Source organism: Oryctolagus cuniculus, chromosome 1 (assembly GCF_051225735.1).
Source record: "Oryctolagus cuniculus isolate XC-2025 breed Fujian yellow rabbit chromosome 1, ASM5122573v1, whole genome shotgun sequence".
Classification (NCBI taxonomy): Eukaryota; Metazoa; Chordata; class Mammalia; order Lagomorpha; family Leporidae; genus Oryctolagus; species Oryctolagus cuniculus.
Window position 1 is genome coordinate 197,423,945 of NC_142867.1, and position 27,763 is coordinate 197,451,707.

Genomic DNA, 27,763 nt, shown 5'->3' on the forward strand with positions numbered 1-27,763 from the left:
GGCCCAAGGACTTGGGCCATCTTCCACTGCTTTCCCAGGCCACAGCAGAGAGCTGAATTGGAAGAGAAGCAGCCGGGACTAGAGCCACCACCGCAGGCAGAGGATTAACCTACTGTGCCACGGCGCCAGCCCCTACTCCTTCCATTTTTTAGGAATCTGCTTAGCTTTTTGTCACTGCTTTCCTGTGACTGTGCTCCATTTTTATTTGTTCATAAATTTGCATTCTTGGTCTATTACTGTAGAATACACAGAACTGCAAGTGGCCATCCTAGTTTTCATGCTACTTGCTACCTGATACTTCATTTTAATTGGTTCGCCATCACACAGCTAGAGTTTTTGTAGCTTTTGGTCAAAGGAATCTGATGGCATAGTTTAATGAGCCTGTAGATGATTGGTTTACCCAAAATTAGGTATTATTTGACTAGTTCTTTGTAGGATTAGTGGGTATGGCTGTAATTTTTCTAGGGCACTAGGGTGTAGACAAGGAAATAATAATTACTGTCATGACTGGAATATTAAAATTCCCTTTTTTCTAAATATTTAGAGTTGACTAGGTCTTGTGCTTTTTTTTTTTACTAGATTTGATTTATTTTCAAGTTTTTTTTTTTTTTTAAGATTTATTTATTTTTGTTTGAAAGTTACACAGAGGAGAGGCAGAGAGAGAGAGAGAGAGGTCTTCCATCCAATACTTCCCTTCCCAATTGGCTGTAACAGCCGGAGCTGCGCTCATCGGAAGCCAGGAGCCAGGAGCTTCTTCCAGGTTTCCCACGCATGTGCAGGGGCCCAAGGACTTGGGCCGTCTTCTATTGCTTTCCCAGGCCATAGCAGAGAGCTGGACTGGAAGAAGAGCAACCGGGACTAGAACTGGCACCAGTATGGGATGCCGGTGCCACAGGCAGAGGACTTTTTTTTTTTTTGGACAGGCATAATTAGACAGTGAGAGAGAGAGAGAAAGGTCTCCCTTCCGTTGGTTCACTCCCCAAATGGCTGCTATGGTTGGCGCGCTGCGCCGATCCAAACCCAGGAGCCACGTGCTTCCTCCTGGTCTCCCATGCAGGTGCAGGGCCCAAGCACTTGGGTCATCCTCACTGCACTCCCGGGCCACAGCAGAGAGCTGGACTGGAAGAGGAGCAACTGGGACAGAATCCGGCGCCCCATCTGGGACTAGAACCCAGGTGCTGGCACTGCAGGCGGAAGATTAGCCAAGTGAGCCACAGCGCCTGCCAAGGCAGAGCATTAACCAAGTGAGCCATGGTGCTGGCCCCAGAGTTTTATTTTTTGAAGACTTTTTGAGATATTGTCCGTACATTGTATAAAGTACAAACCATTGGCTCAGGTTAGATCAAGAGCCTAGGAGCCTTGTACTTTCTACTCTTCCCCTCTTTTTTTTCTCATCTACTTGAAAGGCAGATGGGGGGCACCTTCCATCTGCTGGTTCACTGTCTAGCTGCCAACAGTAGCTAGGGCTGTGCCAGGCTGAAGCCTAGAGCCTGGAGCTCTTTCTGGGTCTCTCATGTGGGTGGTGGAGGCCAAGCACTTGAGCCATCATCCTGTTCCTCCCAGGGTGCATTAGCGGGGATCTAGTTGGAAATGGAGTAGTCAGGACTTGAAGTGGCACTCTGCTGTGTATTACGAACATTTCAAGCAGCAGCTCAACCCACTGTACCACAACATAAACCTTGATTGTCTTTAATTTTTAACTCATTTTTGTTTCATCCAAAAAAGGATTATTCTCTAGAAGTACCTTTTAAAGGATTTTTTAAAAAAATGTTTAACCAAATAAATCACTCTTTTAGTAAAAATGCCTTGAGATTATAGTTTAGGAAAAAATAGGGCTCAGTAATAGGACTTAATAAACTGAACTTCTGTATTATTTTTAAAGATTTATATATTTGAAAGGCAGAATGATAGAGATCTTCTCTTTGCGTGTTCACTCAAGAAATGGCCATAACAGCCAGGGCTGGGCTAGGCCAAAGCCAGGAGCCTGGAACTCCATCTGGGTCTCCCATATGGGTGGGGCAGGAACTCAAATACTTGATCCATTATCTACTGCTTCTCAGGAGCATTAGCAGGGAACAGGGTCAGAAGAACAGTCAGGACTATTTCAAGTGGTGGCTTAATCTGCTGTGCCCCAGCCTTCTGTGCGCTTCTCTCCCCATTTTATAACCACTTTATTGAGATATTACTGATATATAAATAGCTAAATATGTTTAAAGTATACATCTTGTTAATTTGAGGATAAATATATATTCATGAGACTATTACCACCATCAAAGCATAAAACTACCCATCACACATCAGTTTCTCTGCTACCTTTATTATTATAGTTATCTCTTGTTACCTATTAGGAGAACTGATTCCATGATTCATTGTGAATGCCATATTTCCTGGATGCTCATATTCCTTGTATGAAATGCATAGTACTTGCATGTAGCCTCTATATATCCTTCCATATGCTTTAAATCATTTGTAGATTATTTATAGTACCTGATATATTACAAATGTTATGTTATATTGTTTAGGGAATGACAAGAAAAGCATACGTGTTTAATAGAGACATCATTTTTTCTCCCAAATAGTTTTAGTCTTTTGTTGAATCCACTGATGTGAAATTCATGGTTATGAAGAGCCAACTGTATTGTGTGGTTTTTCTTTTTTCCTTTTTTTTTTTTTCTCCCCTTTTAAGATTTATTTATTTATTTGAAAGAGCAGCAAAGAGAAGGGAGAGAGAGATCTTCATCTTCTGTTTCACTGTCCAAATGGCTACAATGGCTGGGCCAGGGACACACCACTGGACACTATACTGTTTCTTTCTTTTATTCTTTTTCTCTTTTGGCTTAAAAATGCTTAACTGAAATCTACCTTTTTAGTAATTTTAAGTATGAAAATATGGTACAGTATTTTTTTTTTGTTTTAAGATTTATTTTATTTAGGGAATGACAGGAGTTATAGAGAGAGGTAGAGAATTTGAGTTATAGAGAGAGGTAGAGACAGAAGTCTTCCTTCCACTGGTTGACTCCCCAATGGCCGTGATGACTGGAGCAGAGCTGATCTGAAGCCAGGAGCCAGGATCTTCTGGGTCTCCCACATGAGTACAGGGGCCCAAGGACTTGAGCCATCCTCTGCTGCTTTCCCAGGCGCATTAGCAGAGAGCTGGATCAGAAGTGGAGCAGCCAGGACTTGAACAGCGCCCATATGGGATGCCAGTGGTGCAGGCCAGGGCTTTAACCTGCCTGAGCCACAGTGCTGGTCCCCACAGTACAGTATTGTTAGCTGTAGGTGCTGTACTGTGTAGTAGATACCAGAACTTACTTTGTATTACTGAAACTTTGTCACCTCCTTTTAAGCTAAGCTAACCAGTTTGTGACCAGTTGGCTAATTTCTAGAGAGGTTAATTCTGCTCTTGTTTCATTTTCCTGTGGAGTGATAGAAAAAGGCATGTTGTTTTAAAATGTTTTTAAAATTGATCTGTAATTGCTTTGGAGAAAAGTCATCATCTTTCTAATCATTATTCTATTTGTAATGTATCATCCCCCCCAAGATTTATTTATTTATCACATTTTATTTTCATTTAATTGAAAGGCAGAGAGATTGATTTTTTTTTAAAAGATTTATTTATTTATGTATTTGAAAGCAGAGTTACAGAGAGGCAGAGGAAGAGAGAAGTCTATCTGCTGGTTCACTCCTCAAGTGGCCACAACAGCTGGAGCTGGGCTAATCCAAAACCAGGAGCCAGGAGCCTTTTTCGGGTCTCTCATGTAGGTGCAGGGGCCCAAGGACTCGGGCCATCTTCCACTGCTTTCCCAGGCCATAGCTGAGAGCTGGATTGGAAGTGGGGCAGCTGGGAGTTGAACCAGCGCCCATATGGGATGCCGGCACTACAGGCTGTGGCTATACCTGCAGTGCCGGCCCTGAGATTGATTCTCTGTCCACCAGTTCACCCCCCAACTGCCCACAACAACCAGGGTGGGTCAGGAGGAAGCTAAGAGCCAGTAACTCAACTCCATGTGGGTCTACCATGTGAGCGGCAGGGGCTCAAGCACTTGAGATAATGATCTGCTACCACCCAGAATGAAATAGCAGGAAGCTCTTTTAGAAGCCAGGTAGCTGGGATGTGAATTGGCACTCCAGTATGGGATGCTGGTGTACCAAGCAGTTGCTTAACCCTTTGAGCCTCAATGCCTACCTCCTCCCACCTCCCCAAATAAATTATTTATTTTTCATTCTATTTGAAAGGGAGAGAGGTAGAGACAGAGATCTTCCATCTGCTAGTTTATTCCTCAAATGCTTGCAGTGGCTGGGGCCAGGCCAGGCCACAGCCAGGAGTCTGTAACTCAGTTCAGGCTTCCCATATGGGTGGCAGGAATGCAACTACTTGAGCTATCACCTGCTACCTCCCAGGGTGTGCATTAGCAGGAAGTTGGAATGGGAAGTGGAGGCAGGGCTGGAACCCAGGAGGGGTTACAGATGGGATACAGTGTCCCAGGTGGGCCAGGCCAAAGTGTGGAGCCAGAAACTCCTTCCACAGGAAACTGGATTGAATTGTGGGATAACTGGGACTCGAACTAGGCACCGTAGTGTGGAATGTGGGTTTCCCAAGTGGAAGCTTAAACCTCCATGCCCCAATGCCAACCCATCCCTAGGTGACATCTTTTTTTTTTTAAAAGATTTATTTATTTGAATGACAGAGGGACAAAACATCTTCCATGTTCTGGTTTGCTCCCTATGTAGCTGCAATAGCCGGATAGGAGTCAGGCTGCAGTCAGAAGCTAGGAACTTCACCCAGGTTTGCATGTGGGTGTCAGGAATTCCAGTACTTGAGCCATCATCTGCTGGGAAGCAGAGTAGCCAGGACTGGAACTGGCACTCTGATATGGGATGCAAGTATCCCATGTGACATCTTACCATTCCACCAAACTTTATCTTTTGTTTTCGACATTCCTTGGTATGATTTTCTACACATTTACCCGTATAGGGCTTAGCTAAATTTCTTGGATCTACAAGTTGATATTCTCAGCCATTATCTTTTCTCATATTTTTTCTGCCCCATTCTTTACTCTTTTCTCCTTTTGAGATTCCGGTCACATATAGTAGGCTGTTTGATATTGTTCCAGAAATCTCCTACTTCTGTTCCAATTTTTTTTTTTTTTTTTTAAAAGACAGAGTTACAAAGAGATAGAGATAGAGAGAGGTCTTCCATCTGCTGGTTCACTCCCCAGATGGCCTCAATGGCTGGAACTGAGCCAATCCAAAGCCAGGAGCCAGGAGCTTCTTCCAAGTCTGGCACGTCGGTACAGGGGCCCAAGCACTTGGGGCATCTTTTACTGCTTTCCCAGGCCATAGCAGAGAGCTGGATCAGAAGTGGAGCAGCCGGGACTAGAACCGGTATCCATATGGGATGCTGGCGCTTCAGGCCAGGGCTTTAACCTGCTGTGCCACAGTGCCAGCCCTGTCTGATGCAATTAAAAAAATTTTTTTTCTCTTTCTGTTTCAGTTTAATTTTTCCACCTAATTTCATGTTCTTAAGAGTATTTCCTCTGCTCAGCCTTGTCTTCAGATTAGCATAGACTGGCTTATTAGTCATCAAAATTTTTCTTCTGTGTTAATGCGTTTTTCACTTCCAACCTTTCCATTTATCTCTTTGTATTCCTATCTCTGCTGAAATTCCCCATCTGTTCACAAATCTATCTTTTCATTAGATTATTTAGCAAATTTATGAAATTTAATAAATTTATGACAGCTGTCTTGTCTGATAATTACAGTATCTTGGCAATCGCTTGGTTTGGGTCTGGTGGCTCTTCTCTTGATGATGGATTGCATTTTTTTGATTTGTGTATCTTACACTTTTTTATTGAATGCCACACATTGTATATCAAAAAGCTGATTTTGTGGGTTGTTAGTCTGTGAGTAACATTTTCTTTTGACTTCATATCTTAGGACAGATGTTTATATATTTGTAATTTTTCAGAGTGTTACCTGACTTGTGGCTTTAAGACAGTGATTAACAATCATAGAATTGCATCTATTCTGCTAATTTTAAGTTTGATCTTCTTCTTTTTTTTTTTTTTACCCTAAAAACCTCAATTTTGAATCACCTTAAACCTGAAATAAACATAATCCAGTTGCTTCCTCTATTAGGACTTTCTCCCTCTACCTGGGATTAATTGTACCGCCACCCCCCCCACCCCCCCGGAAAACAGGCAGGGTCTCAGGATCGTAAACATACCAGCAATTTAGAAAGAAATCAAGCAGGGTGACATCTTCCCAGAATTTATCCTGAGTCATTATAAATTATACATTCGGCCATTCTCTTTCACTGTGGCTTGAGCCAGTGTGATGTGTGCAGAACTTCAGGTCAAGGCCAGAGTCATCAGAGCTGCACTTAACTGTCTTTTTTTCTAAATGGAACTTGGGAAAATGGGCTCATTTTACAGAAATTTCAGGTACAGTGACTGAAACTAAAAAGTATTTGGGGTGAATCAGAAAAGCTACAGTGCTTAATTTTCTGGACCATGTGGTTAATTGAATTTGTTTAAAAAATGATAAGAGAAACAAGTTGATATCTTTTTTTTTTTTTTAAGATTTATTTATTTATTTGAAAGGTAGAAAGAGAGAGAGGTCTTCCATCTGCTGGTTCACTCTGCAAATGGCCACAATGGCTGGAGCTGGGCAGATCCAAAATCAGGAGTCAGGAGCTTCTTCCTGGTCTCCCACGCGGGTGCCAGAGCCCAAGGACTTAAGCCATCTTATTGCTTTCCCAGGCCATAGCAGAGAGCTGGATTGAAGTGGATCAGCTGGGACTCAAACCAGTGCTCATATGAGATGCTGAGGTTGAAGGTGGCAGCTTTACCAGCAATGCCTGCTTGCATCTCTTTGAATACCTTTTTGTCCTAACTCCCCATCTCCTCCCAGTAATCACACAATTGTGTGCTCATTCTCTGTTAACAGAGCTTTAAAGATTTAAGACCGTGGAAGCTTAGGGATGTACTAAATCACCTTTTCATTAACTTTGTTAGTGAAAGGTAGCTGCTTTTTTGGAGTAGGTACTTGTAGTTGGTGCTAATGAAAGGAAGAAAGCAGTTATTTAAAGTTGTTTTACTTGATCTTGTCTGTTCCTAAGCCAAAAGTCTGTGTGTATCACACTGTCATAGTTCCTAACTGAAAGGCAAGAGAACCAAACAACTTTCATGAAGGATATGCTCATTTGTCTTAGATATCTTTATCATACTACTTTCGTGGATAGTACCCCTCTCAACAACCTCACTGATCTGCAACAAAACTGTTCTTTTAAGGAAAATTAAGTAGTAGTAATGTGGATAGGTTTTTTTATATTTTTGTGTCATATGTGTTTATTAGTGTTACAGAATGGATTTTTCTAATGTGTATCATATAATTAGCTCATTTAAAGAGTGTTTTTATTAAAAGGTTTTAATTTTGTGATTGTTAACTATAAATCTTTCTACTAAATCTTGGATAATGCTCAAATTCCAGTTTTGCTTCTATTTTATAAGGGCACTAGCCAAAATAGGAGTTTTTTTTTTCAGTAATATTTGAGCATTTATTTTCATAGAAAATGGGCAAAAATTCTTTAAAAAGAACTTTCCTTTAATCATTTTAGTATTTTGTAAGTGCCAGAGGATCTGTTATAACCAAAAGTTTTGTTGGCAAGCTCCAATAGCTCCTGGTATTTCTCTCTAGGCACTAGGCACAGTTGTGTGCCTTTGTCCAGTATCTTAGACATGTGCTTATATTTCATAGGAGTGCCTTGTTAAAACATTTTCATGATTAGCTTTGCCATTTTTAGTAAATTTTTTTTTAAAGATTTGTTTATTTGAAAGGCAGAGTTACAACGGCAGAGGCAGAGAGAGAGAGAGAGAAAGAGAAAGAGGTCTTCCATCTGCTGGTTCACTCCCCAAATGACCACAAGGGTTGGAGCTGTGCTGACTTGAAGCCAGGAGCCAGGAGCTTCTTCCAGGTCTCCCACGCAGGTGCAGGGGTTCAGGGACTTGGACCATATTTCTTTTTTTTTAAAGATTTATTTTATTTATTTCAAAGAGTTAGAGAAGGAAGGCAGAGAGAGGAGGGCCATCTTTCACTGCTTTCCCTGGGCCATAGCAGAGAGCTGGATTGGAAACGGAGCAGCTGGGACTTGAACCGGCATCCATATGGGAATGCCAGCAATGCAGGTGTGGCTTTACCTGCTACACCACAGCACCATCCCCAAGTAAATAATTTTGAATTTTAGTTAAGTATTAATTAAATATAAGTTGGAGTAGAGGTGCGAGTTGAATACAGAAGGAGCATAGAATTGTGTATTTGTTATTCATTGACGAACAAATCTTAAGACATCATGCTGAGTTGGGAGATACAGATTGAAACATTAAGGGATGCTCAAATTCTGGCTCAGTCTGTAGGCAGGGGTGAGAAACCTTTTTCTGCCAAGGTCCATTCAGATATTTATAACATTATTTGTGGGCTGTACAAAATTACCAACTGAAAAACTAGGCTGCTATAGTTGTATTGAATTTTGAACCTAGCCTGTGGTTGCGTTGGCAGGACCAGTCTAAATGATTTTGCAGGCTGTGTCACAGATGTTCCCCTCCTCTGCCCTAGGTGAAGACAAGGAAAGAAACTGTCACGTTGCGTCCTACTAAGTTTTCAGGTGGTGGTGTGTGCTAGGTGTTTCATTTGTTCCTCCTCTTTTTTTTTTTTTTTTTTTAAGATTTATTTATGTATTTGACAGGCAGAATTACAGAGAAAGAAGAGAGAGAGAGAGAGAGATCTGGCCAGAGAGAGAGAGAGAGAAAGAGAGAGATCTGGCCAGAGAGAGAGAGAGATCTGGCCAGCCTGAAGACCAGGTCTCCTATGTGGGTGGCAGGGGCCCACGTACTTGGGCCATATTCTGCTACTTTACCAGGTGCATTAGCAGGCGTTAGAATGGAAATGGAGCAGCTAGGACACAAACCCATGCCCACGTGAGACATGAGACTTGGCGTTGTAGTTGGTGGCTTAACCTACAATGCTGGCCCCTTGAGTTTATTCTATTTATTTATTTTTTATTTATTTGACAGGTAGAGTTTTAGACAATGAGATAGAGAGACAGAGAGAAAGGTCCTCCCTCTGCTGGTTCACTCCCCAAGTGGCCGCCACGGCAGTCACTGTGCTGATCCAAAGCCAGGAGCCAGGTGCCGCCTCCTGGTCTCCCATGTGGGTGCAGGGCCCAAGCACTTGGTCCATCCTCCACTGTCCTCCTGGGCCACAGCAGAGAGCTGGACTGGAAGAGGAGCAACCAGGACTAGAATCCGGTGCTTACGTGGGATGCCGGTGCCACAGGCGTAGGATTAACCAAGTGAGCCACAGTGTCGGCCCCTTGAGTTTATTCTTAATGACTATAACTACCTAAGTAAGAATGGGTAAGATTGTGATAGGCTTTACCAGCTGAGAAAACACCACATATAAAAAGTATGACAACACTTGGAAAATTTCATAGGTTGTTAATAATTATGGTTATGCCCCAGAAAAATATGAACACAGTTGTGGATTTAATTTTTTTAACATTTTATTTATTTATTTGAGAGGCAGAGTTTCAGGGAGAGAGAGAGAGAAAGAGGTCTTTCATCTGCTGGTTCACTCCCCAAATGGCTACAACTGCCAGAGTTGGGCCGATTGGAAGCCAGGAGCTTCTTCCAGGTCTCCTACATGAGTACAGGGGCCCAAAGACTTGGGCCATCTTCTGCTGCTTTCCCAGGCCATAGCAGAGAGCTGGATCAGAAGTGGAGCAGCCGGGACTCAAACCAGCATATGGGATGCCAGCACTGCAGGCAGTGGCTTTACCTGCTACGCCACAGCACTGGCCCAAATTTAATTTTCTAGCTATGTGAAGTACAGATGTTATTTTAAGTCTGACGAGAGGTTAGTGAGTCCCCTTCCCCAAGGGTGAGAATGGTACCCTTCTTCCTGATGACGTGTTTCAGGTGTATCAAAAGAATACTAATTTCATGAAATTGGAATGATGACAAGATTACAGATATGTTTTTGACTTTGCTGAGGCTTCAGATCTAAACAGGTTTTGGAAGGAAAAAAGTTGTCTTCATGAAGAGCTGTAGTTGGTTGTAGTACGTCTGTACTTGCCCACAAAAATAAAATAGTGTGTGGCCCAGAAGAAAGCCTTATTTTTCTAGCTGTTGATATTGAAATAGTAAAATTTATTTTTATCAACTATGTTTCATGGTCCATGATGTTTCTCTTAGGAGAATTGACCTCCAGAACTTGTCAGAAAAGAAACCATAGCCCATTTAAGAGTATGTATCTAGTGAAAGTGACATACAAGAGGCAGTCTCCTTCTCTGACTCTGTGAGCTGATGATGATCATGTCTTAGTCTTTCTTTATTGTTCGGTTATGATAAGCAAAAACCCCTATTGTGGTTAAAGCAGTTCAGTTGTGTATAGCTTATGTCTCCTAATTACCCTATTCAGATTCCTGTGATTTACCTGGTTTTTCCTTTTTTCAGCAAATGCTGTGATGCTTAAATATTTCCATGTTGTTCTAGAATTTAGTGGTAGTATTGTTTTTAGATTTCGAGTAATTCTTTATATTAATTAAAATGATTCTTTATAAATAGAAAATTACTGATCAAGGATGTTCTTTTGTGGAAAGTCTATTATCAATTTAGTAATTTTTTTAAATGTCTAATATGTGCTAGTCAAGATTACAGATTTTGCGAATGTACCATTGATTAAGGTAGACTTAAAGGCTTATCTGAGAGGAACTTAAATTCCACTGGGAAAGGTAAACAGTAAACCTGATGATCCCTCAAAGTTTATGGGAAAATGCAGCCAAAGATAAAATTTTGGTGCAAAAATTTTGAAATCCATGCACATTTTTCATGAACTTTTCAAAGACCCATAGTATGTATGAATTACAAAAATTTTTGCATCTAAAAAACCTTATCTTTTAATTGCATTTTCCATGAACTTTTTGAAATTGTGTAATTTAAAAAAAAATCAGTTGTCTGTGTTAGCAGATGATAACTGCTATGGGGAGAAGATAGATAGTGGTATGGGAGTTCTGTAATGTGGACAGGGTAGGAGTTGTAATAGGGTGGGCAGGCAGAACCTCACTGAGGGGCAGCATGTGAGCCAAGCCTTGGAGGAGGTGACGGGTGATTATCTGAGGGAGGAGCGTTTCACCTGGAGGGAACAGCCAGTACAGAATTTTTGAGGTGGATCGAACCTGTCATTGTTGGGAACAGTGGTCACTGCAGGCTAGGGCCGCCAGAAGATGATTCCTAGGAGATGAGGGCAGAGGTCATGGGCCGTGTGGAGGCCTTTTAGACCACCATGAGCACTTTGGTTTGGCCACTAAATTTAACTGAAAATCAGCTCTGCAAAGATTAAGTGGAGGAATGTAGGATTTCCCTAGAGATCTAGGGTCAGGAGAAGGTAAGCAGTCAGAGGAGAAACTTTTTGTAAATTCTGGTCTCCAGATACCATAAACTAATGCATATCCAGTAGACATAAAGATTATAGCAAAACAGATAATAAAGTTCTTTGCTGATATTTTCTACTTTATTTTTGATTATAGGGACTTTCAGTTACCTTGATGATGTCCCATTTAAGATAGGAGACAAATTCAAAACACCAGCTAAAGTTGGTCTACCTATTGGCTTCTCCTTGCCTGATTGTTTGCAGGTTGTCAGAGAAGTACAGGTAAGTGGTGATTTTTAGTTTAAGTTTAGTGCATTTAAAAATTTAAAAAGTAAGAATTTTATGTTTAGTGAAATAGAAAAACCTATCTTATCTCTTATTTATATTTCTTATGGTTCCTGGCTCACATGGTCACACACACACACACACACACATGCATGTACATAAATATGTTTTATGCACTCATGTACACATACTTTGTGTAATCTGGTAGATTGTATATTCCTAGGGCTCTGTACCTTGCATGGAAGAAGTTCATTGCTTGTCTAACTGGCATATTTGCCTCTGTTCCCTTTCTCTGTTAGTGTCCTCATTATCTTCTTAGCCACTCAAGTTAGATAATATTCTTCTTTGCTTTATCTCACACTCCAGCCATACCTTATTTTTCACCTGGGTTGTTGTAGTAGCCTCTTTAATTGGCCCCTTTGCTTATGGGATTTTCTACCTTGTTTCCAGAATAAATTCTTAAAGTTTTCAATTGTTAGATCCCAGTTCAAAAATGCCCAAGAAGTCACCAGTCCTCATTGAACTTAGTGTAGATTATGGCAGAGAACCTTAGCTCATCATCTCTACATTTCCTCCAAACCAGGTAACCAGCAGTTTGTTGAACATAATGTGTACATTACATGCCTGTGCCCTGCCTTTTCTCGTGAGCTGCTGTTTTCACCTGGACTGTTCTCTTTCCATACTAAAAGCTGTCTGTTAAAATCTGTTTATTCTTCTCAGGCTTGTGCTTAAATGCTATTTCCTCAAGGGCTTCTTTCTCAGCCCTTCATCTTGCAAGCTCAGTTGTATATAAGTGCACTGAATTACTTCTGGGAAGGAGCAGATAGCTGTGCCTCTTCCTTCCTTCAGGACACACTTACTGATTGCCTGTGTTTTGCTGGGTCCTGAACATAGAGACGCATGCCTTCATCACTGTCCTCAAGGTGCTTAGCGTTTACAGGAGTCAGGTAGAAGGCCAAGAAAGTACACTGCATACTCTAAACACTTCCCTGGGACTTAAGATTTTTTAAAAATAGAACTTTATGCAAAAGAAATTTTGTTTCTGGGGGATTCACTAAGCATCACCTTGTTACTCTAAAAACAATTATTGGTTTTCCTTTCTAGAGTCTGTATACTTGAAATAATCATAATAGAACTTGAGTTACTTCATTTAATATTTTTTTCCTCAAAAGAAAAGCAGTTTTATTAGGGACTTGAACTGGCACTCCAATATGGGACGCTGGCATCACAGGTAGAGGCTTAACTCATTGCACCACAAAGCCAGCCCCTCATAGAGCTCATAGAGCACCTGTAAAGTTTGACTTTCTAGAGTGTCCAGTAGGGGATTTGGCTTTGGTAGCCCTATACAGCTAGCTTGGTGCTTCCTGTAATTGTTTCATATTTGGTCTTGTATTACAATACGAACTTTTTATCTAAAATTTCATCACAACATATACAGATTTTGCATCTTGGGTACAGAAAGTTTCTATTAAATATGGTGGGATGGTCCTTAGTGTCAAGGTTTAGGACAGAGTCTGGTGTCACCCACACATTAGCTGCAGTTGCCATATAATAACTGTGTTATCTTGTAAAGATTTCTTAAACTCTCTAAACCTCCATTTCCTTATTTAGACTCTAAAATGGCAACAATGAGCTTTTATGGTTGTCATATGGATTAAATAAAATACAGTAATCCCATCTTAATCTGTGTTGTGTGGCTATGAACAAAATACCTGAGACTAGGTATTTTTTCTTTTCTTTTTTTAAAGATTTATTTATTTGAAAGACAGAGAAAGAGAGAGATCGATCGGTCTTCCATCATCTGATTCACTCCCCAGATGACTGCAATGGCAGGAGCTGTGCCAATCTGAAAACAGGAGCCAGGAGCTTTTTCCAAGTCTCCCACGCGGGTGCAGGGGCCCAAGTACTCACTCATCTTCCACTGCTTTCCCAGGCCACAGCAGAGATCTGGATCGGAAGTGGAGCAGCCAGGACATGAACCAGTACCCATATGGGATGCAGGCACTGCAGGCAGTGGCTTTACCTGCTATGCCACAGTGCTGGCCCCTCTTTTCTTTTTCTTAGTTTCTTTTATCTTTTTAAAAAAATTTGTTTATTTGAAAGTCAGAATTAGAGAAAGGGAGAGACAGATAGCAAGAGAAACTTTCCACTGGTTCACTTCCCAAATTGCCGCAATGGCTGGAGCTGGGACAGACTGAATCCAGGAACCAGGATCTTCATCTGAGTCTCTCACATGGGTGCAGGGGCCCAAGCACTTGGGCCATCCTCTGCCGCTTTCCCAGGCACATTAGCAGAGAGCTGGAATGGAAGTGGATCAGTCAGGACACGAACTGGCACCCCTCTAGGATGGCAGCCACGTATGGATTGCAGTCTGCGGCTTTACCTGTAATGCCACAATGCCAGCCCCGAGGCTAGGTATTTTGTACAGAAAATAGGTTTATTTAGCTCACAGTTTTGGAGGCTGAAAGTCCAAGGTTGGGCAGCTCCATTTTGTTTAGCCTCTGGTGATGTGGCCTTCTGAGTACATCAAAACAAAAGGGAAATGGCTATATGCACAAGGCTGTGAGTAAGAAAAAAATACATGGTGAGACAGGAAATGAGAGATTACTGGGAGAGACCAGATTCTAACAGTATTTTTGTGGGCCTTCTCTCAATAGTAAGAAAGTACTCCTTCAAGAAAAGCTTTTTTCTTTTTCTTTTTCTTTTTCTTTTTTTTTTTTGGACAGGCAGAGTGGACAGAGAGAGAAAGGTCTTCCTTTTCTGTTGGTTCACCTCCCAATAGCTGCTGCGGCTGGCGCACCGCGCTGATCTGAAGCCAGGAGCCAGGTGCTTCTCCTGGTCTCCCCTGTGGGTGCAGGGCCCAAGCACTTGGGCCATCCTCCACTGCACTCCTGGGCCACAGCAGAGAGCTGGACTGGAAGAAGAGCAACTGGGTCAGAATCCAGCGCCCTGACCAGGACTAGAACCTGGGGTGCCAGCGCCGCAGGCGGAGGATTAGCCTAGTGAGCTGCGGCACCGGCCAAGAAAAGCATTTATACCTCCTAAAGGCCTAATCTCCACTTGTTCCCATCTGTTGAAAGTTCCACCGCTTCTTCATTGCCACCATAAATCTTGGGGCAACAAACGCCATCCAAATTATAGCAATCTCTTTATCCTCCAGAATTGGGTTCCAGCTCCCACAGTGGGTGTCTGAGACCCTAGGTAAGACTAAACTCCGTATACAAGCACTGTGATACCGAGGCAGCTGATCTGCTGAGGGTAGTGTATACAGTCTGGTGATGTTGGACAAAGGAGTGAGTCACATTCTGAATGGGATGGAGGAGAGAGGTGCCCGATTTAATCATACTGCTCAGAATGCCACACAACTTAACACTTAGCATTTCTAGAATTTTTCATTTAATATTTGAGGATTGCAGTTGCCTGCAGGTAACTGAAACCATGGAAAGCTAAACCACAGGGAATTGGAGGCTTGTGTAATGCATTTATGATGCTTACTTTGGTTCCGGTACTCCATGAATGCTAGATGTTGTTAGTGTTTATTATTGTACTCTCAAAACGTGGTCTTAAGAACAAAACAAAACAAAAAAACCGTGGTCTTACTTGTTCACTCTATTATTTCTGCTCCTCCCCACCCCCAGATGTTTGTATGTTTCAGGTATTCTGCATTACTTGGGTAATTTAAAAAGAAAAAAAAAGCTTCATAAAGGTTTACTAGAAAAGGAAAGCAATTTGGAATTGTTCTTTGGATAAAACTTCAGAGATCTATGTTGGTAGACAGTGGGAAGTTAGTTATGGCTTTTATTTTTAATTGCAGCTAACCAGTTGCCAGATTGTATTACACCCCAGTTGGAAGCGCAGTCTCTGCCCAGTGCTGTGGAGGAAAGGAGGCACGTGATCCTTCGCGAGCCTTTCTGGGCACCACAGCTGGCTCACCGATGTAAATTAACTCTTGACCTGCCTTTGTAGATTTCTTTCTTGTTCGAAGCTGAAAAGCTTGGGATGATCAGAGACCCATTACTAGGTTTCTTCTCTAAATTGCTTATCTCAGCACAGCATACTTCTTTCCTTTCCTCTTTTCTACCCCATCCTTTTTTAACCTTTAATGTATCTCCAACCTTGATACACCCAAATATTATTTATGCCTGGTGCTTTGGAATGAATGCAGAAATGTAAATTTGCTTTCTCCTGTCCAATGTAAATTTTGCTTTAGGTTAATTCTAAGTGTTGAAAATCTTGTAAATTGAGCTGTACTTTAAGGGATTTTTTAAGGAATCATGAGGAGAATCTGAAATCTTAATTTGAACATCTAAATTAAAAAAAAAATACTGTATGTATTTGAGACATGGAGGGAGGGAGGAAGAGAGAGAAGTCCCCTTCCCCCATCTGCTGGGTCACCCTCTAAATGTTCACAAGAGCTGGGCCTAGAGCAGGTCTCCTCACTTGAACCATCATTGCTGCCTCCTTTGGTCCACACTTGTAGGAAGTTGGAGTCAGGATCCAAACCCAGGCACCCTGACAACGGGTTGTTTCAAATGATGATTCTCATTGTTTTTATTTTTTTTTTCTCTTCTAAAATTTCAAATGATGTTTTACAGAAATTTTTTAATTGAAATGTGGAGAGAGAGGAAAAGGAAAGGAAAACTTTTTTTAAAGCTTTATTTCTTTATTTGAAGGCAGAGTTACAGAGAGGCAGAAGCAGAGAGGGAGAGAGAGGGAGGGAGAGGGAGAGGGAGAGGGAGACAGAGGAGAGAGAGGTTTTCCATCCACTGATTCATCCCTAAATGGCTGCAACGGCCAGATCTGAAGCCAGGAGCCAGGAGCTTCTTCTGGGTCTCTCATGTGGGTGCAGGGGCCCAAAGACATGGGCCATCTTTTACTGTTTTCCCAGGCCATAGCAGAGAGCTGGATCGGAAGTGGAACAGCCGGAGCTTGAACTGGCACCCACACAGGATGCCAGCATTGCAGGCGGTGGCTTTACCTGCCATGCCACAGTGCTGGCCCCAAGAGAGAGAAACTGACAGAGATTATCTGTCTTCTGGTTCTCTCCCTAAATGTCCACAGCAGCCAGTGCTGGGTCAGGCTGAAGCCAGAAGCCTGGAACCCCATCCCAGGTCCCCATGAAGGTGGCAGGAACCCAAGTATCTGGGCCATCACTATTGTCTCTCAGAAATTTTGCAGGAAGCTTGATTTAGAGTGTGGAGTAGCTGGGACTTGAACTAGGCACTCAGATATGGGGTGCAGATGTCTCAAGCAGCAGCTTAACCCACTGCACCACGATGCCCGGCCTCCTACCTCCCCCAGGCATAAGTACATGAGTTTTCCTGCCTTTTGAGGATAGCCTGTTCATTATGACCTGCAGACGGTGGTTTAAGAGCACAGTATCTGCAGTCAGATGGGCATGTGTTCAAATCCAGGCTCTACCACTGCTGACCAGCTTTATGATTCTGGTTGCCCCCATAACATAGAGAGAACAGTACTTCACAAGGCTATTGAAAAAAGTCTGTAGTGAGTCCCGGCTGTTCCACTGCCAATGCAGCTCTCTGCTATGGCCTGGGAGAGCAGTGAAAGATGGTCCAAGTCCTTAAGCCCCTGTACTCGTGTGGGAAATCTGGAGGAAGCTCCTGGCTCCTGGGTTGGAACCACCCAGCTCCAGCCGTTGCGGCCATTTGGGGAGTGAACCAGCAGATGGAAGACCTCTTTCTCTATCTGCCTTTTGCCTCTCTGTAACTCTGCCTTTCAAATAAATCTAAAATAAATAAATAAATAAAAACACCTTAATGTTAATACATGAAAAGTAGTAAGAAATGCATGGCATCTTGTGTTTCTCAGATGCTGGGGTGTCATTATTGAGCATGTAGTCTATTTAGGACAGCCTGCTGGACAATAGCGGCCCCAAGAGAGCCTTTCACAGGGTTGGTGTGCACAAGAGGCTTGTGATGTTGTTGGGAAGGGTTAGAGATAGAAGCTGCGTATGGCCACATGTGTGTGGCCTCAGGTGGCTGAGAGACCAAATTCAGAAGGAACAGGTCATCTGGGAAACTGCATAGAGGAGGGGCTGAGCTGTGCTGGAGCTACCAGTGAAGAGTTCCCGGAAGGGAAATAACCCGAGGGAGAGAGGCAGAGGCAGTGGCAAAGTCTGTTTGGCCTGCACTGTTGGATTATAGGTGGTGGGAGTACTTTCTGCATCATTTCTAGAGTTTGTATGAGGACATTGGAAGCCTCAGGCTTCCCGAGTGGGGAGTGGGGGTCGTCCCACATGCCTTTCACCCTGCCTGGCCCAGTTCTCCTCTCCTACCAACAGAGGAAGGAGTGAGTTGGGTGGGGAAAAGGGCAGCGACCTGGGTTCACACCCCCTTTCTCTGCTCCGTCCTTGCAGTATGACTTCTCCTTGGAAAAGAAAACCATTGAGTGGGCTGAAGACGTTAAGAAAATCCAAGATGCCCAGCGGGAAGCAGAGCGCAAGGCTGAGGAGTCAGAAGCTAAAGTGAATTCTAAGAGTGGCCCAGAGGGTGATAACAAAATGAGTTTCTCCAAGACTTCAAGTATAGCCACCATGCCGCCGCCTATTAACCCCATCCTCGCCAGCTTACAGCACAACAGCATCCTCACTCCGACACGCGTCAGCAGTAGTGCCACAAAACAGAAAGTTCTCAGCCCACCCCACACAAAGGCAGATTTCAATCCTGCTGACTTTGAGTGTGAAGAGGACCCATTTGATAATCTGGAGTTAAAAACCATTGATGAGAAAGAAGAGCTGAGAAACATTCTGGTAGGAACCACTGGACCCATTATGGCTCAGCTGTTGGACAGTAACTTGCCCAGAGGCGGCTCTGGGTCTGTGTTACAGGATGAGGAGGTCCTGGCCTCCCTGGAGAGGGCAACCCTTGATTTCAAGCCTCTTCATAAACCCAATGGCTTTATAACTTTACCACAGTTGGGTAACTGTGAAAAGATGTCGCTGTCTTCCAAAGTGTCCCTCCCCCCAATTCCTTCAGTAAGCAATATCAAATCCCTGTCCTTCCCCAAACTGGACTCTGATGACAGCAGTCAGAAGACGGCCAGACTGGCGAGCACTTTCCATAGCACATCCTGCCTCCGCAGTGGCGCGTTCCTGAATTCCCTAAAGCCTTCCACCCAAAGCAGTGCCAGGGAGCTCAATGGGCATCATACTCTTGGGCTTTCAGCTTTGAACTTGGACAGTGGCACAGAGGTGCCCACCCTCGCACCCTCCCAGATGCCTTCCCTCTCTGTCCTGTCTGTGTGCACAGAAGAATCATCACCTCCACATACAGGCTCCACGGTAAGTTTTAAATCCCACCCTACTCCAACCCAGTAGAGTCTAGAGATTTTTAAATTCTTCCTAACTGTTGCCTCCCTCACATTCTTTTCAAAGTTTAAGGCAAGATGGGAAATTGACCTGGTTATGTAAATATATGTGATTCTGGTTTCTTTCTTTTCTTTTCTCTTTTCTTTCTGTCTGTCTTTCCGTCTTTACTTGAAAGTCAGAGTTACACAGAGAGAGGAGAGGCAGAGAAAGAGGGCTTTCATCCGCTAGTTCACTCTCCAATTGGCCACAATGGCTGGAGCTGCGTTGATCTGAAGACAGGAGCCAGGAGCTTCTCGCGGGTCTCCCATGTGGGTGCAGGGGCTCAAGGACTTGGGCCATCCTCTACTGCTTTCCCAGGCCATAGCAGAGGGCTGGATCAGAAGCGGAGCAGCCGGGACTCAAACCGGCACCCATATGGGATGCCAGCACTGCAGGCGACGGCTTTACCTGTTTCGCCACAGCGCCGGCCCCCTGGTTATTTTCTTGAGGGCAAAGATTGTTACTTTTGAAGCTGGCTTGGTTAATGTTCACTTGTTCCTCCATGTGTCGTTTTCTTTTCTTAAGATTTATTTTATTTATTTGAAAGACAGAGTTACAGAGAGAGGTAAAGACAGAGAGAGAGGTCTTCCATCCGCTGGTTCACTCCCTAGATGGTCGCAACTGCTGGTGCTGTGCCAATCTGAAGCCAGGAGCCAGGAGCTGCCTCCGGGTCTCCCACGTGGGTGCAGGGGCCCAAGCACTTAGGCCATTCTCCATTGCTTTCCCAAGCCACAGCAGAGAGCTGGATCAGAAGAGGAGCTGAGACTAGAACCGGCACCCATATAGGATGCCGGCACCTCAGGTCAGGGCTTCAACCTGCTGCGCTACAGCGCTGGCCCGCCTCCATGCATCTTTTTGGTCTTTTTTTGCAAAGATAAAATATATGTTACGTGAGTCACTTCTTTCCTGTGTTGCTATGTGTTGTATTTTTAAAATGACTTTGTTGTTTTATTATCTTTCTTCAGTTTTAAAAGCTTATTTTATACATATATATACACACATACGTATTATTTGTTCTACCTTGCCCATTCCCATCTTACTCTGCCTGAGTTTAGTTATTTTTATTTTGAAGGTTTCTTTATTTATTTTAGAAAGTCAGAGTTGCAGGGAGAGAGAGGTCTTCCATCTGCTAGTGCACTCCCTGGGTGGCTGCAACAGCCAGTGCTGGGCCAGGCTAAGGCCAGGAGCTTCATCCAGGTCTCCCATGTGGCTAGCAGGGGCCCAAACACTTGGACCATCTTCTGCTGGTTTTCTTAGGCCATTAGCAGGGAGCTGGATCAAAAGTGGAGTAGCCTGGACTCGAACTGGTGCCCATGTGGGATATCAGCCTCGCAGGTGGTGGCTTTTCCCGCTGTACCTCAACACTGGCCCCAGAGGATGGCCTTTTTTTGGCAGCTTGGAGTTAGTTTCTTCAGACTGGGTTGTACTTTAGTAACCAGGAAATAATTTTTTCTTTTAAAGATTATTTGGAAGGCAGAGTGACACACACACAGAGACAGACAGAGACAGAGAAACATTGATCCTCTGTGCACTGATTCCTCTCCAAATGGTTGCAACTGCCAGAGTTGGGCCAGGGTGAAGCCAGGGGCCTGAAATTCCATCCAGATGTCCCACGTGGGTGGCAGGGGCCCACGCACTTCATCATCTGCTTTCTCATACACATTAGGAGGGAGCTGGATTGGAAATGGAACAGCTGGGACTCAAACTGGCATCCATATGGAATGCCAACATTGCAAGTAGCAGATTAACCCACTGTGTGCCACAATGCAGACTCCTCTTTTTTGTATTTTTATTTCTCTAAGTTGAAAGGCCGAGAGAAAGATAGGCAGATCTCCCATCCATTGGTTCATTCCCCACATGCCTGCAATGGTTGGAACTGGAGCACGCTGAAGCCAGGATTCAGCAGTTCAATCCAGGTCTCTCACATGGGTGGTGGGGACCCAATTACTTGAGCCATCAGCACGCTTCCCATGGTGCACATTAGCAGGAAGCTGAAATCAGAAGCTAGAGCTGGAAATTGAACCCAGGTTCTCTGATGTGGAATATGGGTGTCTTAACTGGTATCTTTTCATTTTTATTTTTTTTTAAATTTTACTGTTGTCTTTTTAAAAAATTAGTATTTTTATTTATTTTCATTTTATTGGAGGGAGGGTGGTAAGAGAAGAGTTGATTGATCCTCCATTTACTGGTCCATTCCTCAAATGCCTAGGATAGCCAGGGCTGGCCGGGCCAGTCAGGAGCCTTGAACTTCATCCAGGTCTCTTATGTAGGTGCCAGGGACCCAGGGCTTTGAGCCATCTCCTGCTGCCTTCCAGGATGCGCATCAGCAGAAAGCTGGGTTGGAAGCAGAGGAGCTGGGACTTGAACCATTGCAGGATCCCAGGCAGCAATTTAAGCTGTATCAAATGCCTTCCCCTTAACTGATGTCTTAACTACCATGCTAATACTGCCTCATGCGCCTTTTCTCTTCTTCATTCATTGTATACTTTAGAGAAATTCATAGTGCTCTGGAAAAAAATCGCCATTTCTCATTAAAGTTAGAATAAGCATGTAGAGACCAAAACCAGTTAATAGCAGATATCTTTCTCAAACCAAAACACTTGCCAGTTTTGGACCAACCTGATCATAGAGTTTCTTTCTAGCCCATTGGGCTCAGTGTGGGAAGGAGGTGGGTGGGTAGAGACAGAGCTGGCAGACTGTGTTCTTCTGAGGAAGTCCTGACCCCTCTTCCCAGGGAGCAAAGTCTGGTTGCAGTGCGAGTTCCTGTCTCCGAGGCCCCTGGGGGTAGACATTCTTCTCCAGGATAGCTAGTGACCATGGCAGGGGTGGCAGTCCTGGGATGTAGTTTTTGTGATTACTTTGGTTAGGCCCAGTGTTTGGTCTGAATCTCGTTTTTCAGATTTGATTTCATCTGACTTGTTTACTAAAGTAATCGTAAAAGTAGAGAAGCTCACGTTTTGAGAAGAGCAATCTTGTAATATACCCTTTTTCTGAGTCCAGCCTAGAACCATCTGAGGCAGCCAGTATCTCCTCCCACTGCTTTTCAGCCCTTCAGAGGCCTTGCCCTGTTCATGGGTTAGGCCACTTCTGCCGTTGGGTTCTCTTTCTCCAGTGTGGATGCATTCCTTACTCTTCCTAGTTACTTCAGGATAACACAAAGAGTAGCACTGGTTTGCCTTTAAATTGTATTTTAAATATTTTGTTTTAAAGATTTATTCACGAGCCGGCGCCGTGGCTCAATAGGCTAATCCTCCACCTTGCGGCGCCGGCACACCGGGTTCTAGTCCCGGTTGGGGCGCCGGATTCTGTCCCGGTTGCCCCTCTTCCAGGCCAGCTCTCTGCTATGGCCAGGGAGTGCAGTGGAGGATGGCCCAGGTGCTTGGGCCCTGCACCCCATGGGAGACCAGGAAAAGCACCTGGCTCCTGGCTCCTGCCAGGATCAGCGCGGTGCGCCGGCTGCAGCGGCGGCCATTGGAGGGTGAACCAACGGCAAAGGAAGACCTTTCTCTCTCTGTCTCTCTCTCACTGTCCACTCTGCCTGTCAAAAAAAAAAAAAAAGATTTATTCAATTTATTTGAAAGAGTTAACAGACGAAGAGAGAGAAGTCCTACATCTGTTGGTTCACTCCGTAAATGGCCACAGTGGCCTGGGCTGGGCCAGGCCAAAGCCGAGAGCCAGGTGCTTCACCTGGGTTTCACACATGGGCGCAGGGGCACAAACACTCGGGCCGTCTTCCATTGCTTTTCCTAGGCCATTAGCAGGGAGCTGGATTAGAAGTAGAGCAGCCCAAACATGAACAGGTGGCTCTATGGGATGAAGGTGTCACAGGTGGTGGCTATACCTACTGTGCCACAACACCAGCTCCTTAAATAATTTTTTGACATATTGCAACCTTTAGCTGTTAGGTATTCATAGCTCTGGATAATTTCTTATATTGCTATTACTTTAATATAAAGTTCTCCATTATTGTAAAAACATACGTTTTTATGAATCAAATAGCTTAAAAAAATTTTAAATTACTTATTAAAAATTACTTATTTTACTTATTCAAAAGACAGGGAGGGAGTGATATCTTTCATTTTTTGGTTTACTTTCCAAATGTATGGAATAGCCAGGGCTGAGCCAGGCAGAAGCCAGGGCCTGGAACTCACTCTGGGTCTTCACATGGGTGGCAGGGACCCGGCTACTTAAGCCATCACTGCTGCCTCCCAGGGTCTGCATTAGCAGGAAGCTGGCAAACCTGTATGAGATGCAAGTGTCCCAGTGGCCATGTATCACTGCTGCCTCAGACACCCTGCCCCCTGCATAACTTTTAAAAGAGGCTTACACTGAAAAATGGCAACCCCTTGCCTTTCCTCAACCTGTTCTTATTTGCGTCCCATAGTCAGGCATGTCAACTCCTGTTTTTCTTTCTTTCTTTCTTTCTTTCTTTTTTTTTTTTTTACAGGCAGAGTGGACAGAGAGAGAGAGAGACAGAGAGAAAGGTCTTCCTTTTGCCCTTGGTTCACCCTCCAATGGCTGCCGCGGCTGGTGCACTGTGGCCGGCGCACCGCGCCTATCCAAAGGCAGGAGCCAGGTACTTAGCCTGGTCTCCCATGGGGTGCAGGGCCCAAGCACTTGGGCCATCCTCCACTGCACTCCCGGGCCACAGCAGAGAGCTGGCCTGGAAGAGGGGCAACCGGACAGAATCCGGCACCCCGACCGGGACTAGAACCCGGTGTGCCGACGCCGCAAGGCGGAGGATTAGCCTAGTGAGCCGCGGCACCAGCCTCAACTCCTGTTTCTATTGGCATTTTTCTTTATTTCTAAAATGCTTACATTGCTTTTTCTAGATATGTCAATTCTAGACTGTTTTCTACTTCCTTTTGGAGGAAGGATAGTAGTGGAAGGTCTACTTCTTGTAGTAGTGACCCCTCCTCCTTTATCATGTTTTAATTTTCCAAGTGCTTTGTCTGTTTCTTCTTTTGGCTTGTGTCTTTCATATTGGTGGCTTTGGGTTCCTGTTCTTTCTATTCAGGTTTAAGAGTGAGGCACTTAAAAATCAGTAGGCCCATGTGCTGGGGCATCCGTGCTGATCATTAAGCTTTGCTTAGGTCAAAAGTTGGCTTTGAGGGGGAACTCCTCAAATTTTATCATCTAAGCTTGTTTTTAATTACATTTTTTTCCAGAGAATTTTGTGTGAGAGCTAAGGAAAGTTGAGAAGGCTGGTGTAGACTTCTACTTAATACTCAGCTTCTTTCACCTACCTCTGCCCTGCCCTGTGCCTGGGTCCTTACCCCTTTGGGTCTCTGGTTCACATTTGCAAGAGATTGAACCTGTAGGCATGGGGTGGAGAAGGTTTGCCGACAGTTTGTGCCTTTGCCTTGTCCCAGCAGTACCTGGTGCTTCCGTCCTGTGGTCTGATAGAGTGACTCTCCTCTTTCCAGTTGCTTGCTTTATAACTTCATTGCTTCTGTCAGTTACTGTCTGTCCCTCCAATAGCTTTCTGTGTTCTAAAATGTCATTGAAATATATTGTCCAGTGCTGTCCTAATTTTTCCCCATTGACCTTAAAGGTAAATACAGTTTCAATTCTTCTGTTACCATTTTAGTGGGTGTAATCAGTCAGCTTTTTATCACTTTAACTACAGGGAAGCCACTTACAGGAGGCTTATTTCCTGCTCATGGTTTTGGAGGGTCACAGTCGGAGACAGCAGCCTCACTGGTCTGGCGTCTGCTGAGGGCCGTGACTGCTGGAGCGAGTGGAGGCATCCCGTGTGAGGCAGGGAGGACACTCGTCTCCTCAGAAAGCTGCCACGACGCCACCCAGCAACCTGAGTTGATCTAATCACCCCAAAGGCCCCTGCCTTCAGACACCATAATTGTATAAAGTTTCTATCCTCAATCTATTAACCATTAACGTTAATCCATTGCTTAGTAACATAAGACTTTGTGCATCAAGCCTTTACTGTATGGCCTCTGAGACACACCCAAATATCCAAGCCATAGCAGTGGATTTTTGGAAGATAGAGAGGGTGAAGATATTTGGTCAGTTTGTTACGTTAAATGAAATACCTTCTTTGAAAATCTTAATAGGATTATTCTTATTTCACAACTATTGATGATGATTACCAGTAAGTGCCAGGTCCACGCCAAGCTCTGAGAATTCAGAAATGCATTGGCATGCTAACTAACCTTTAGGTGCTCACAGTAATGGACTATGGCAGCTGTGTGACCAAAACACTGTGGGACTACAGGTGGGAAAGAAGCTGCAGCGTGAGTGGCTGTGTGTGCACTCGCAGTGGAATGGTAAGGAAGCATTTGGGAAGAATGGCAGAAAAGCTGTCCTGCAGGCAGGCGTTTGGTGCCGCAGTTAAGTTGTTGTTTGCATCTAATATCACAGTGCCTTGAGTCCCAGCTCCTGCTTCTGATCCAGCTTCCTGATAAATACACACCCCACAGAGCAGCAGATCAGATGGCTCCAGTACTTGGGTCCTGTCAGGCTCCTGGCTTCAGGCTGTCCCAGCCCTAGCTATTGCAGGCATTTTAGGAGTGAACCAGCTGATGGAAGCTCTCTTTCCATCTTTGTGCTTGCCTTTCAAATAAAAATGAAAAAAAAAAATTTTTTTTAAGATTTCTTTATTTATTTGAAAGGCAGTTAACAGAGAGAGAGGAAAAGAGAGAGAGCTGGTTCACTCCCTAAGTGGCAGCAATGGCTAGTGCTGTGCCAGCTGGAAGCCAGGAGCCAGGAGCTTCATCTGGGTCTGCAACATGGATGGCAGGGCCCAAACACTTGAGCCATCTTCCTCTGCTTTTCCCAGGCCATTAGCAAGGCGCTGGATGGGAAGTGGCGCAGCTGGGGCATGAACCAGCATCCATGTGGGATGCTGGTGTTGAAGGTACCCACTACGCCATAGTACTGGCCCCCAGATTTAAAAAAAATTTTTTTTTTTAGAAAAACGTTTCTTGTCTGGCACAGGACTTGGAGGTTGCATAGATATAAAAGACCCTGTAGAAGCTTTGCAACACTAATAGTTGTATCCTCTCACAAACTTATCTTTCTACAAATGCCAATACCTATTTTGCAAAGATATTTTAATAATTCTCATTTTTCTCTACTTTTTTTGCTCATTCAGGTATGCAGTATTATAATCTTTGAATATGAAAATTTTAAGCCAGAGTCAACTTGTTCCCCTTGAGAAATAAACTTTATCTTTTTATTGAAACAATAATGACAAAGGGCTACCATGAATGCAGTAATGGTACCGAAGAAGTTCTGTTTTAACCATGGAGCACTACATATATTTGAAAATAGAATTGTAGATATTTAAAAATAGTGCTCTTGATTAAATGACTATAATTTCGGGTCCAGCGCTGTGGCGCAGTGGGTTAACACCCTGGCCTGAGGCGCCGGTAAGTCCCGGCTGCTCCTCTTCCAATCAGCTCTCTGCTATGGCCTGGGAAATCAGTGGAGGATGGCCCAAGTCCTTGGGCCCCTGTACCCATGTGGGAGACCCGGAGGAAGCTCCTGGCTCCTGCCTTTGGATTGGCGCAGCTCCAGCCATTGTGGCCATCTGGGGAGTGAGCCATCGGATGGAAGACCTCTCTCTCTGTGCCTCTGCTTCTCTCTCTGTGTAACTCTGACTTTCAAGGATAATAAATAAAAAATTAAAAAAAAAAAGACTATCATTTCTTTCTTTCTTTTTTTTTTTTTTAGAGATTTATTTTATTTATTTGAAAGAGAGAGAGAGAGGGAGAGGTCTTCCATCCGATGGTTCACTCCCCAGATGGCCACAATGGCTGGAGCTGCGCCAGTCCAAAGGCAGGAGCCAGGAGCTTCCTCTGGGTCTCCCACATGGGTACAGGGGCCCAAGGATTTGGGCCATCCTCCGTTGCTTTTCCAGGCCATAGCAGAGAGCTGATTGGAAGAAGAGCAGCCGGGACTAGAACCGGTGCCCATATGGGATGCCAGTGCTTCAGGCCAGGGCTTTAACCTGCTGTGTCACAGTGCTGGCCCCAGTGACTATCATTTCATTATCATTTAAAAATCTCATACAAGGATACTTCAGAAAGTCTGGGAAAAATGGATGGAATTACAAGGTAAGTTATTTTGGCACAAAAGATTTTGAAATCCATGCATAGTTTTTTTTTTGTTTTTTTTTTTTTTTTCCCCTTTTTTAAATACTTCACTTTTGGGGGTCTTCAAAAAGTTCAAGGAAAAATTTAAAAAAAACTGCATGGATTTCCAAATTTCTTTGCCCAAAATAAACTTACACTAGTTACAACATGTCTGAACAGAAGTGTGAGGCACCAAGAAGGATAAAGTATCAGTTTGAAAAGAGCCCGTCAGAGCAACATGAATTCTGCTAAAACCGAAGCAAGTGCAAGCGTCAGTTTCCTGCTGAATCTGGAGGAAGAAGGGTGAAATCACTGCTGTTTTACAAAAACTTTATGGGGACAGTGCCCCAAAGAAACCAGCAGCTTACAAGTGAATAATTCATTTAAAGAAGGGACAAGACAGTGAGGAAGGCAGGCGAAGCTCTCAGTGACAAACCATCCACATCAATGTGCCAGGAAAAAATTAATCATGTTCATGCGAAAATGGAAGAGGACCAATGATTCGCAGTAGAAAGAGTAACCAGCAGACACTATAGACATCTCTCACGGTTCAGTGTACACAGTTCTGACTGAAAAATTAAATGGATGG

General features: G+C 43.9%; 1 protein-coding gene across 12 annotated transcripts in view; it reads left to right on the top strand.

Annotated features, from left to right (window-relative positions):
• UBAP1 (ubiquitin associated protein 1) overlaps positions 1-27,763 on the top strand; it is an 84,171-nt gene that overhangs the window by 50,360 nt on the left and 6,048 nt on the right. For 6 of the 12 annotated variants that reach the window (XM_089299893.1, XM_089299881.1, XM_089299877.1 and 3 more), the window contains 2 exons: positions 11,585-11,709; positions 18,089-19,012. In XM_089299893.1, the coding sequence (XP_089156019.1) occupies positions 11,585-11,709; positions 18,089-19,012 (1,049 nt within the window). The remainder of the gene's footprint in view (positions 1-11,584; positions 11,710-18,088; positions 19,013-27,763) is intronic. The other 6 variants (XM_089299895.1, XM_089299901.1, XM_089299908.1 and 3 more) reach the window with 1 other exon arrangement.